General features: G+C 48.7%; 1 protein-coding gene across 3 annotated transcripts; it reads left to right on the forward strand.

The window, feature by feature from the left end:
* The first annotated feature begins 540 nt into the window (after positions 1–540).
* On the forward strand, positions 541–4,338 carry LOC104149529 (olfactory receptor 51L1-like). 3 transcript variants are annotated; one of them, XM_068931264.1, is made up of 2 exons: positions 541–604; positions 2,594–4,338. In XM_068931264.1, exon 2 carries the CDS (start codon positions 2,614–2,616, stop codon positions 3,604–3,606), a length of 993 nt encoding a protein of 330 aa, XP_068787365.1. In that variant the 5' UTR covers positions 541–604; positions 2,594–2,613; the 3' UTR covers positions 3,607–4,338. The 3 variants fall into 3 exon arrangements, with proteins under 3 accessions (XP_068787365.1, XP_068787366.1, XP_009681481.2); XM_068931265.1 differs by lacking the exon at positions 541–604 and adding an exon at positions 1,641–1,929; XM_009683186.2 differs by lacking the exon at positions 541–604 and adding an exon at positions 2,434–2,460 and having other exon boundaries at positions 2,594–4,337.
* The last annotated feature ends 6,537 nt before the right edge of the window (positions 4,339–10,875 follow it).

A 10,875-nucleotide genomic window follows, 5' to 3' on the forward strand; every position in this document is an offset into this window, starting at 1 on the left:
TGTCCTGACCGCACTGTGCTTCATGCCTTGCACTCCCTTTGCACTGATTTAAATCATGGTGAACAGCATCTTCTCCTGGCCAGGGTCCTGGATCTAAGGGATTAGACTGGGTGGAGGGCCTTGTTCCACTTCCACAGAATTACAGTGGGGCTGGAGACAACCCTCAGAATTCATCTATCCATCATCCTGCCACAAAGCAGGAGCTCCTCTACCTAAACTGCACCTGGCAGAAAAACTGGCCTGAATCTCCAGGGAGGGGGAGTCCAGAAGAAAGACATCTCTGGAGCTGGGCTCCAAGGCATATCCCCTGCCATCATCAGCAAGGACTGATGATGCAGCGCAGAGTGCAGGCAGTGATGCCAGAGCTCAAAAATCCTTCAGCTGCACTGTATGCCAGGGTGGGCCTGGTGCTTTGGGGGTTAATGCATCTGCTCTGAGCTCTGAGAAACAGCCTGCCTGCTCCCAGGCCAGACCTCCCCACAGAGGGGATCGCTTCAGGGGTTTTATAAATTCTCCCCTGCTGTGAGCCCTGACGTTCAGGAACAGGCTGCTGCGTCAGCAGAGGCTCTGGGAGGGAAGCTCAGGCTGGTCTTGAGCGAACCAGGTTAGTGGGCTCTTTGCTCTGTTGTTAAAGGTTGCATTGTGCTGCAGCAGCTCCTCTGGACAGGAGAAGGTCTGAACCTCCCTGGGTCCCCGACTCGGTGCAGATATGGACAGATTTTCTGATGCTTGCATCCGCAGACACCCCATCACCCTCCTATAGAGCAGCTTGTGCCAGCTTCAGCACCCTGAGATGTGCTCTGCTCCAAAGAGCTGTGCTCTGTCCCCTTTCCAGAGGGCTAGCACTGAGAGGGGAGAGCTCCCAAAGACCCCAAGCTTTCATGTTTCACTGCCTGTGAAAGGGACTAGGCAGCCCTGCCCCTGTTCAGAAAAATCACTGTTTACAGCAGAGCAGGGTGCAGTCCCTTTTCCGCTCACAGCTTCAGGAGGACACTTGGTCTCGGTGAAACGCTGGGGCAAATTTGCTTGAATTTGTCATTTTCTGGACTCCATCAATTCTTAAGATTACAGTGAGTCGTTGCTTAGACAAGCAACCTTCAGGGTTCACCCCTACTATTTCCCTTGAGACATTTGTATCTGAAGATAGCTTTCCTCCTTAACTGTTCCTCCTTCCCCTCCATGTAATGTGGGGCAAGTTCTTTAATAAACATCTGTTAAGGACTAGAGAAAACTCCTGTACATTAAGGTCTCCAGTTTCATGCAAGCAGGGGTCACTCCATAGAACTTATTCTGTCAGTGCCCTTACCCATGGGTGTGGGGCCGGGTCATAAATCTGGAAATTGAGAAAGGGAAGGGCAAAGAGACATGCTATGGAATAGAAACTTTATGGATTTCAGCAGAGGATGGTAATATTTCTGCAACTATCTAAACAGTTAGATAGATTTCAGTATTCTTAAATGCAATGTTTTTTACATTTATTTAAGTTATTTTAAATACTTTTGTATATTTGCATGTGGATACTCCAGATAAGGTGCCATAATCCTCCATAATAGATCTGCCCAGGAACCTTACCTGTCAGAGCCAGGCGTTTCTAGAGAAGTTTCCTAAAAACTCTTTTATACACTCTTTCATTCCCACAGCCTACTTCTGTATTGCTTTCCACGGGACATCTTTATCAGCAGAGCAGGGGAGTGAGCTCGCTGGAATGTGTTAGAAACCTAAGGCGGACTAGAGTTGAGATAAACAACATTCAGCGCTCTCCCCTCATCCACCCAGCTAGCACTCTCATTGTAGAGGGCTATCACGCTGAGTAAGCATGATATCCCTTCCGGAAATCCCTGCCAGCTCGTCCCAGTAGCCTTCTTGTCCTTCGTGTGTCTGGAAATGGCATCCAGGATTATTTGCTCCATCACCTTCCCAGGGACTGAGGTGAGGCTGACCAGCCTGTAGTTTCCCGGATCCTCTTTGTTGCCCTTTTTGAAGACTGGAGTGACATTTGTTTTCTTCTAGTCCTCAGGAGCTTTCCCTGATTGCCACGATCTTTCAAGGATGATGGACCGTGTCTCAGTGATCCCAGTGAGATCATAGCCCTTTAATCGCACTCATACTTCCAGTTCCTCTTGTTTGTTCCCCATGCTGCACGCATTACTGTTCAGGCACTTCAGAGAGGCACTCATTTGTGCTAATTTCCCGAAAGGGTATGAGAGATTTCCCCATAATGCTGCCCCACTGGTGCTTCCTTTATTTACGTGCATACCTTCAGGGCGACCTCACGTCAGTTCTGTTTTATTGATTACAAGGTCACTTCTGTTTGCATCACCCCAGATCCTTCTCATGCCAACCCCACCCAAAATTTCCTTACTTGATTGCTGGTCATTCTCTCCTTCTGTGCATGGTTTCAGTAGCGTAGGAATGTAGAGGAGAAGCAGATATGCTCAGATTGTTCCAGTATAGCTCCTGGTAAGTTCTGCTGTGGCGCAGAGTTGGTCATGGCAATGCCTCTGAGCCAAGACTTCAGACTGGAGGACTGCCAAACTATCTCTGCTTCTCACTGCCTCTATGTGGTTTGTGACCCTGCTGGCTTTCTTTTCAGGGCAGATATTCGGAGATGAGATGGAGCATCCTTGTTTCACCCCACCCGGGACCAACAGCAGTCAGACCATGACACCATCATTCTTTTTGGGTGGCTTTCCAGCATGGGGAACTGCTCAGACATGGTCTGCTCTACTTCTCTGCTCTACGTACCTCCTGGCACTGCTGGGGAACTGCACCGTCCTTTCCATCATTAAGGTAGAGCAGACTTTGCATGCACCCATGTATCTACTCCTTGCTATGCTGGCTGTGGCTGACCTGGGCTTGTCCACGTCCACATTCCCAAGCATGCTGATGATACTGTGGCTGGAGGCCAGAGAGATCAGTTTTGGCATCTGCCTTGTCCAGATGTTCTTCATTCACACCTTTACAGATATTGAATCTGCTGTCATTCTGGCTATGGCCTTTGATCGCTACGTGGCCATCTGCCACCCCCTACAGTATTCCTCCATCCTCACCAACTCAGTGACCATCAAGATATGTGTGGCAATCATTATGAGGACTGTCCTTGTCCAGTTCCCACTCCCACTCCTGCTGACCCGGTTGTGTTTCACCAGGGCCAGCAAGCTCTCCCATCCCTACTGTTTGCACCCAGACGTCATCAAACACACAGGCTCAGACACGAGGATTAACAGTGCCTATGGACTGTTCGTGTTACTCTCCACACTGGGGTTGGACTTGCTTTTTGTCCTCCTGTCCTATATTCTGATCCTTAAGACTGTCCTGAACATTGCAACTTGGAGGGAGCGTCTCAAAGCCCTCAACACCTGCATCTCCCATGTCTGTGCTGTCCTAGTATTCTTTATCCCCATGATCTGCCTGTCCATGATACACCGGTTTGGGAAACACGTGTCCCCCCAGGTCTACACTTTCACAGCCAACCTCCATTTCCTTGCCCCACCCATCTTGAACCCCATCGTTTACAGTGTGAAAACCAAAGTGATCCGGAGACGGATACTGAGGATGTTCTGTCAAAGAGAGGTCTGCAACTCTAGGTCTGCCATTTGCCGGTAAAGCCAACATGATGGTCATGGCTAACAGTCTTACAGCAAGGTTCAGCCCCTGAGAAGACCAGCCAGGAGAGGGGAACATATCAGATATTTTTTTTGGTGTGTGGAGATGTGGAAAGTAAGGATATATGTAAGGTAAAATATAAACAGAAGGTAAAGACCATGTAGCTACCTGCAATGTAAGAACATATGCTTTGTAAGGATGTCTGGTTGCCAGCTCTTCGGCATATAAACAGAGATAAGAGATAGGAAAAGTAACAAACTACGTCTAGATACACAGACCCTAAAGTAAGGAGGTAACAGAGACGATACCAAAGACCACAACTATCAGGTCACTGGTTGAGGGGCCACTGAAGGAACCGGGAGAGACGAGGTTCAGCCAGATCTCTGTAGCTGCCAAGAAGGAGAGAAGATTATCGCGGGTCACATGGGAAAGAGCCAACTTATGGGATATTTGAGGGGGCTTGTGGGATTGCATAAAACCTTATATGGGACGTTTTAAGGGGTTGTGTGAAGGTGTGAAATGTATTATGAGATGTTTAGGAGAAGGACCAAAGGCAGGCAAAAGGAGGGATCAAGGTGGATTGGGGAGGAACAAGCATGGGAAAATGGAAGGGGGAGGGTAAAAGGGGCCAGACAAGTATAAACAAGTTGCTGGTCAGTATGCTTGTCTGGCCACGCCTGTGCCTGATCACTGCTGGCTGTCCTGGCTTCCTATTAAACTCCATTTCTAGCTATTCCCTGAGTGACCTTACTCTCTAATCTCTGTGAGTGTGGGGATATGTGTGGGATTTGCTGGCAAACTTCAAGCTGGACTAACTGGTGAGCAGGAGGAGACCAGAATCTGTAAAGATGCAAGAGTGGAGCTGGAGACTGGGTAAATGGGCTAGGATATGGTCATGGAGTCTGGACAGACCTATGGTCTGGTCCAGGGTTGGATGGACCCATGGATCCAAGAGTAGCTGCAGACCCAGAGAGTGAGGGTGTGTGTCCTGTCCTGATCCACTGGAGCAGAAGAACATGCCTGGGCTGTGTCATTCATGTCTGCGTGGCTGCTGCTGGTGTTTATGTGGTACCAGGAAAGACACAGCTCTCTGCGACAGTCCTTTCAGCCAGCCACATGTGCAATGAGTGTGTGTGTCTGTGTGGGTGTGCCCAGTGGGAATGCATGCTTGGTCTTGCTACTGACTGGACCTACAAACTCGAATAGCAGAAGAGAGACTGAAAAGGAGAAATTCCTGAATCTTAAAGTGCCCTGGGTATGCCTTCCTTTAATTGTCAGCAGGTACTACCTGCAGGTGAACTTTCAATCTTGCGTAACTGGAGAAACGCCGCATGCTTACACATGAATATGATGCTTTAAAATCCTTGTCCATGATGGAACTTGCCCTGCAGCATGGCTGGTCAGCACCAGCAATACTGGACTACAAGGTGTGCAATTCTCTGGACTGAGCTGGGTCACACATGACCCACAGGGCAGATCTCCTGGCCCCTTGGGAGGCCAAGCTGGTCACCAGCTATTCACGCTTTTGCCCTTGTGTATAAGGTGGAGGATGAGGGTGAGTATGTGCAGAGGGGTCAGGTCTGCCAAGGTCTGCTGGGTCTAGCACCTCTACAAACACGCTGGACTGGCCTGTCCCAAGTAGCTGGCTGGTCATAGCAGTCCTCCAGGTCTACAGAAGTCATTTCCCTCTACAAGGGGAATGCTTTATATAAAAGAATGGACTCTCAAAGAGTAAGCAAAAGTATTACCTTTTCTTTAAAACCCAGAGGCTTTCCCCATTAGGTTTTTATTTGTTTCACTTTGTGCATTTTGCCTGGGTTGGGCTGCAGCACTAGATTTCTTGGCATGGCTATTTCTTTCCTGGATCAGCATGACTAATTGGTGTGCTGGGTTTCCATAAGGCACTGCAGCACGATGCCTTCCTCTGACAGGCTTGTTTAGACCAGTAAAATGGATTTCTTGCCACTTGAGCTAATGGGGCAGCACTGATGGAAGAGCAGCTATTCTCTTCCAGCTGACCCAGAGGTGCAGGCACTATATAAACTGGCTCCACCTGGAAGGGCATTTTAAACCATTTACAAAACAAAGAACTGTTTTCAGCCAATGTTTCTCATAGATTGTGCACACAGTCCTGTGGCAGGTAAATTCAGCCTGTTCTCAGGAAACACTGTCACTGGGAAGTGATGAATACTTAAAATATAGTCTAGTGGATTCTTTCAGCTTTTCCAGGCTCAGACCCCCTGGCACACATCCATATAACCCGTGAAGACAGGCCTGTGTGTAATGAAACGACAAGCCCCAGGTAAAGACCTGAGAAAGGAGCAGTTCCACAAGTATTAACAGAATATACAGAAAACGCCCCCTCTGTGTATTAAAGTTTTGATTTATTGTGGTGAGAGCTTTGACCAGATGACATTTGCCCCCGTGAACTGCTTGGTAGAGCCTCACTCACGGGTGGGACCTGCTGTTCTCAGCCTCAGAGCTGTCCTCAGTCCCTCTTCCACTAGGAAGAGCTCTCTGCAGCATGTTGCAGATGGGAAAGGCTTCCACAGGCTCAAAAAGCAGCAGGACAAATTCACAGGAGAAAAATCCTTTGATACCAGAATAGCATCTCTGGCTGAGGAGGCCCCTGTGCCCTCACTCCTCGCATGAGCATACAGGAGGAGCCTTGCTCTTAATTTCTTCCTTAGGCATCTGCTAGAGGCACGGCTGTTGGGTTAGACAGACCTTGGTCTAGCTCCTTGCAGCCTTTCTCGCATCTGCTGCAGATGGAGCTGAGTTCTCCTCTGCCCTGGAACGAGTTCTCCATTATGACCTGGGAGCCCAGAGGCGGCAGCTCGGCTGCAAGCCAACCGCCGTCTCACTATCAGCGTTTCTTGCAGCACGGAGGATGCGTGAAGCCAGGACCCACCTCCCAGCTCGGCACCCGCATCTCCCTGGCTCACCTTGTGTCTGACGCCAGCCCTGCCCGCGGAGCCTGCTGCAAGCTCGTACTCCCATTTCCCCAGGGGAAAGTCTGATAATTCATGATGAATTACCCCCGTGGTTTCTGCGGTGGGGCTGTGTGCGGCTCATTGCCCCCCTCTGCTGGGTGCAGCCCAGGCTCTGGGTACCATGACCCTGCTGGCCTGTGGGGTGGGCTGGGAGGTTGCTGTCCACGTTCGTATAGTGTCCAAGACCCGTTTCCATTAGCTCGTGGTTGGGAGCAGAACCGCTTGTCGCACGCAGCCCGTCATATAAGCTTGGCATGGTGGGGTTATCATCTCCCTTTCTATGAGTGGGGAAATGAGACACGCTGCCCCACAGCTTGCCCTGTCACAGTCTACCCCACAGTTTCTGTGTGACCTTCACTGAAAGGTTGGTTCTTCTCTTCTTATCCCCTTTCCCACTTTCCTCCTTTTTCTGAAGCAATGAGAAAGTCTAGAAATAAGGAGGGTCCTTGCCTGAGTGCCTTAGTGAAGACATTTCACTGTCAGGTAAAGGATGCCTGTGCGCAGAGTCCTGCACACACACAGCTGTGAATACAGGTGCTGCTTGCAAACAGCGCCTGTGCCTTGATTTTGAGAGTTTGAGGTTGAGAACACAAAAGCTGAGAAACTTCAAACCCCTTTTCAGGCCTGAGCTGTAGGTCGCCACCAGCATGGGACAGGAAAGAAGAGCCCCTGGAAGCTGCTGGGCAATGCTGAAAACTGCTGTGTTTGGGACTGCTCTGGGACTGGGCCACTGTGGGTAGCAGGGGAGAGAGAAATGAGATGAAATCAGTCCCCCACCCTGACAGTCTGCAAGACCTATATACCACTGACTCACCTGCAGAGAGGGATACCCACGTTAGGAGCGGGCCATGCATAATGCCAGTTTTACCAAAGTGAAATTGATTTTCACGCGCTGGAAAGCAATTTGGCACAGAGCTAAAACATTCCCCAGTTGCAGCACGGGATCTTTTTGCATGGGATTCATCTGTGTGCGAACACAAGGAAAGAGATGTCACAGTGAGGGCAAGTAGTCTGTGTGGACTAGCCATTAAGGACAAACAAATTTTAAAGGGGGTGTTTTCTGTATAAAGGGCTGGATGAGCTACTGCGGTAAATGTCTGACCACCCTGAGTCAACTAATATTTCCCAAGGCATGTCTGGATGTAAGCCCTGAAGACTTATGCCGGTCCACATGGATACAGGCATAAATTAACTACTGCTCTGCGCTCCTTTCCACTTCCACTGAATGCTGCATTTATTCTTCTCTTTCCGTTTCTCCATTCCAAGACTATGCTGAGCATTCCCTCCCCAGAAGTGTCTTCACATCTCAACACGTGGCATGTGCTGTTGCTTTATGCACTCCTGTGAAGACTCCTCATGCTGCACAGGTTTGGGGAAGGCTCCATGCCCCCCTTCTTATATCTGCATATCTTGCCTTGCCTCTGCTCAGTCCTTCGTTTCGATGCAGAAACCCAGAGGTACCACACAGAGGAAACCTGCAGTGCATATGGGCCAGCTCCAACCGGGAGAGGAGGAGCTCTTGCTTGCAGAGTGCCAGTCTGTCTATACCACCATATATATCAAGTGGGTAACTGAGGATTGGGGACCTTATTTAATTAAAACCATGAATTTTTACACTAGAGTCAGTCTGAGCCGGGAGTTATCTATTACAGTGTCTGCGCTGGGGCTGGATAGCCATAAGGCATGCACATGCTGACAGCTGATGACAATGAAGCTTTGCAAATATCCCAGTTTTGAGAGCTTGAAAATCTAATTTGAAAATATGGATTCTTAAGCTGTTAAGTCACAATTTTCCTGATTCAAAGAAAGGTAGAAGAAAATATCTAGCTAAAGGCAATCTATGTGCTTTTATTTCAGCAAATAAATCTAGATTTAGTGCTTAATTTAAGGCACCCAAGTTTGACTTTCCTCGTACTTTTATTAGCTTCCATTTCCACACAAACTCTTCCTGCTCACCCACCTATTCTCCATTCCCACTCTCTGTTAATATTGGATTTTCTTTTTATGTCTCCAAAGAGAGTCCTCATAGAGTACAAGTCAATTCTGAATATTGAGACCGAGAATGGCAATGAAAGCAAGTTGCAGAGAGCAGACACAATTACTGTATTAATCACAGTGATGCTAGAAGCAGCAGCATTTGCAGGGAGGCAAGGGAAGCTAGAGATAATGATCATGGCAGATCCTTTATCATCCCTGTAGCATTAACTGGAAGAGATCAGCATCACTCATCCATGTGTCTTAAGCCATCCCATGTCATCTTCATCCCTCCATGAAGAAGGTGATGATACAGCGCTCTGATGACTCTGTGCACTCTCCCCCGTGCCATAACCTGAGGAAACCATGGAAGGTCACATTAAAGGAGTTCCAATAAAAAACACTTTAATTTTGTATACTTTTTACCACTTCTGTCCACTCAGCGCAGACCAGAGCTCTGCAGCTCCTGGTTGCGTGTGAGCCCCCTTGGGACTCATGAGGACTGTATAAATATCGCCACCTACCCGCCTCTCTCTGAAGGTGACTTGTCTGGTTCAGAGGCAGATCTCCCTCATTCGTGGCTGTCATGGGAGCTGGTGAGTAGCTTGCATTAGCTGTTATTTAGCAAGTTTACCTGATTTGAGTAAGAAGGTAAAATTCTGCAGCCAGGAGAAATTCCCCTGGCCCACTCCATGCTGCAGCTTTAGGCTCTGAGATGGAGAAATGCGTGTGTCCAGGCAATGTTTGTCATGTCAGTGCTGCTACTTTGGCTCCATGGTCATTCAGACCAGAAAGGTGATCCACCTGCAGGGGCTGCCTGCAGTATTGCTCTCCAGGCTCAACCTGAATCAGCTTGGCATGCAGAAAATCACAGCCTGGCTCTGAAAAACTGATAGCCTGCCTGATGGTCTCCAGCCTCCTCTCATACATACCTCCCAGTAAGGGGACTGGGATGTGCATTCAAAGAAGCAGAAGAATATCGGCAAAGGCTTGTGTTAAGGTCACCAGACAGGCGATTACCAACTAGGGTAGGAGAGCCTGGGATATAGCCCTGTTTGTCCATTGTCTGTAGAGAGTTCATGGTTCCCCTTCATGATTTGCTTGATGCTGCCCTCACTGTCAGCTTTGTCATTTTTTTGGAAATACTGCAGATCGCCTTCTGGGTTGGGGTGAGGAGAGTCCTAAGGTAGCATCAGATAGAAAAAGTGCAACAGCTCCTTTCTCTGGCCACTGGCGTGCATACAGAGGACTCCACGTATGCAAATCCCATGCACACTGGGTCACGAGAGGATTTGGCCTTGTTTGTTGCACACTGGGCTGCAGGTGTGGCCAGCTGAGGGCCAGCCCAGGCAGGTGTGATGCAGTGCAGGGGACACTGCTCTAGGCAACGCTGCCCCGGTTTAGGGAGCTGTGTTTCACCCAGCTGCAGTGCCAGTGGCCACCCAGGTTTTCATGCAGGGGGCAATCCTTGATTTCTGACATGGGAAAATGGTGAGAATCCTGAATTCCCTTGTGTAAACTCTGTGCCAAAATTGTGCAAGCTTACCTATGTCCCAACAGCCTTACTCTGCCTTAGACTTTTGCTTCTGAACTTGCCTTAAAATTCAGCAGCTATTCAGTCTCCCCTGCATACAGTCATTCCCTGAGATCACATGCTCTGTGGGTGCTGATCTTCTGCTCTGTTTTGTTTTGCACAGACTCCTGGATTATCCTTTCATAGAGATGTACTGCTGCCATCAGTAAACAGCTTTGTTGCACGGGATGCTGCGTGAGCAGTCTCTGCCTTGCAGGGATCATAATCTGCTGACCAGCAAAATGTGATGGGAATGAACAAGTAAGCAGAGGGTGGAGAGAGGTGAGGTAGGTACTGAAAAAATTAGCATGTTGTATAAAATCAGAGCCCATCAGTCCCAACTCATCACCTGCCTCGTATGCTTTTGGGCACTACAAAACAAAAGTGTAATCAATGACTGCAGTTAGAGCTAGAGGGGATGGGTTCCTTTCCCAGGCTCTGGTACTGACTTGTGAGCTTTGGTAAATCCCTTCTCTGGATTTCCTTTCTGAATCTATAAAATTGAGTTTTTAATTTCACTTATCACTTGATGTGGAGCCAAGGTCTCAAGCACACTTCCCCAGCTTGGGCAGGGGAGTGATTTCTCTAAATCACATCAAGATCCACAGAAGGAAAGTGCTCTCAGGCCTCCCAGGTATATTTCTGTGATTTATGATGAACTGTGACCCCTCCCCCCTTCTATTTTTTGCTCGCAGGGAAGATAGCTCAAAATAATTCAGATCTCATCCC

This window comes from Struthio camelus, chromosome 1, assembly GCF_040807025.1.
Source record: "Struthio camelus isolate bStrCam1 chromosome 1, bStrCam1.hap1, whole genome shotgun sequence".
Lineage (NCBI taxonomy): Eukaryota > Metazoa > Chordata > Aves > Struthioniformes > Struthionidae > Struthio > Struthio camelus.

Excerpts from the sequence above, each read along its gene's own strand:
- LOC104149529 (XM_068931264.1), top strand. The coding sequence starts at position 2,614 with ATGGAGCATCCTTGTTTCACCCCACCCGGGACCAACAGCAGTCAGACC.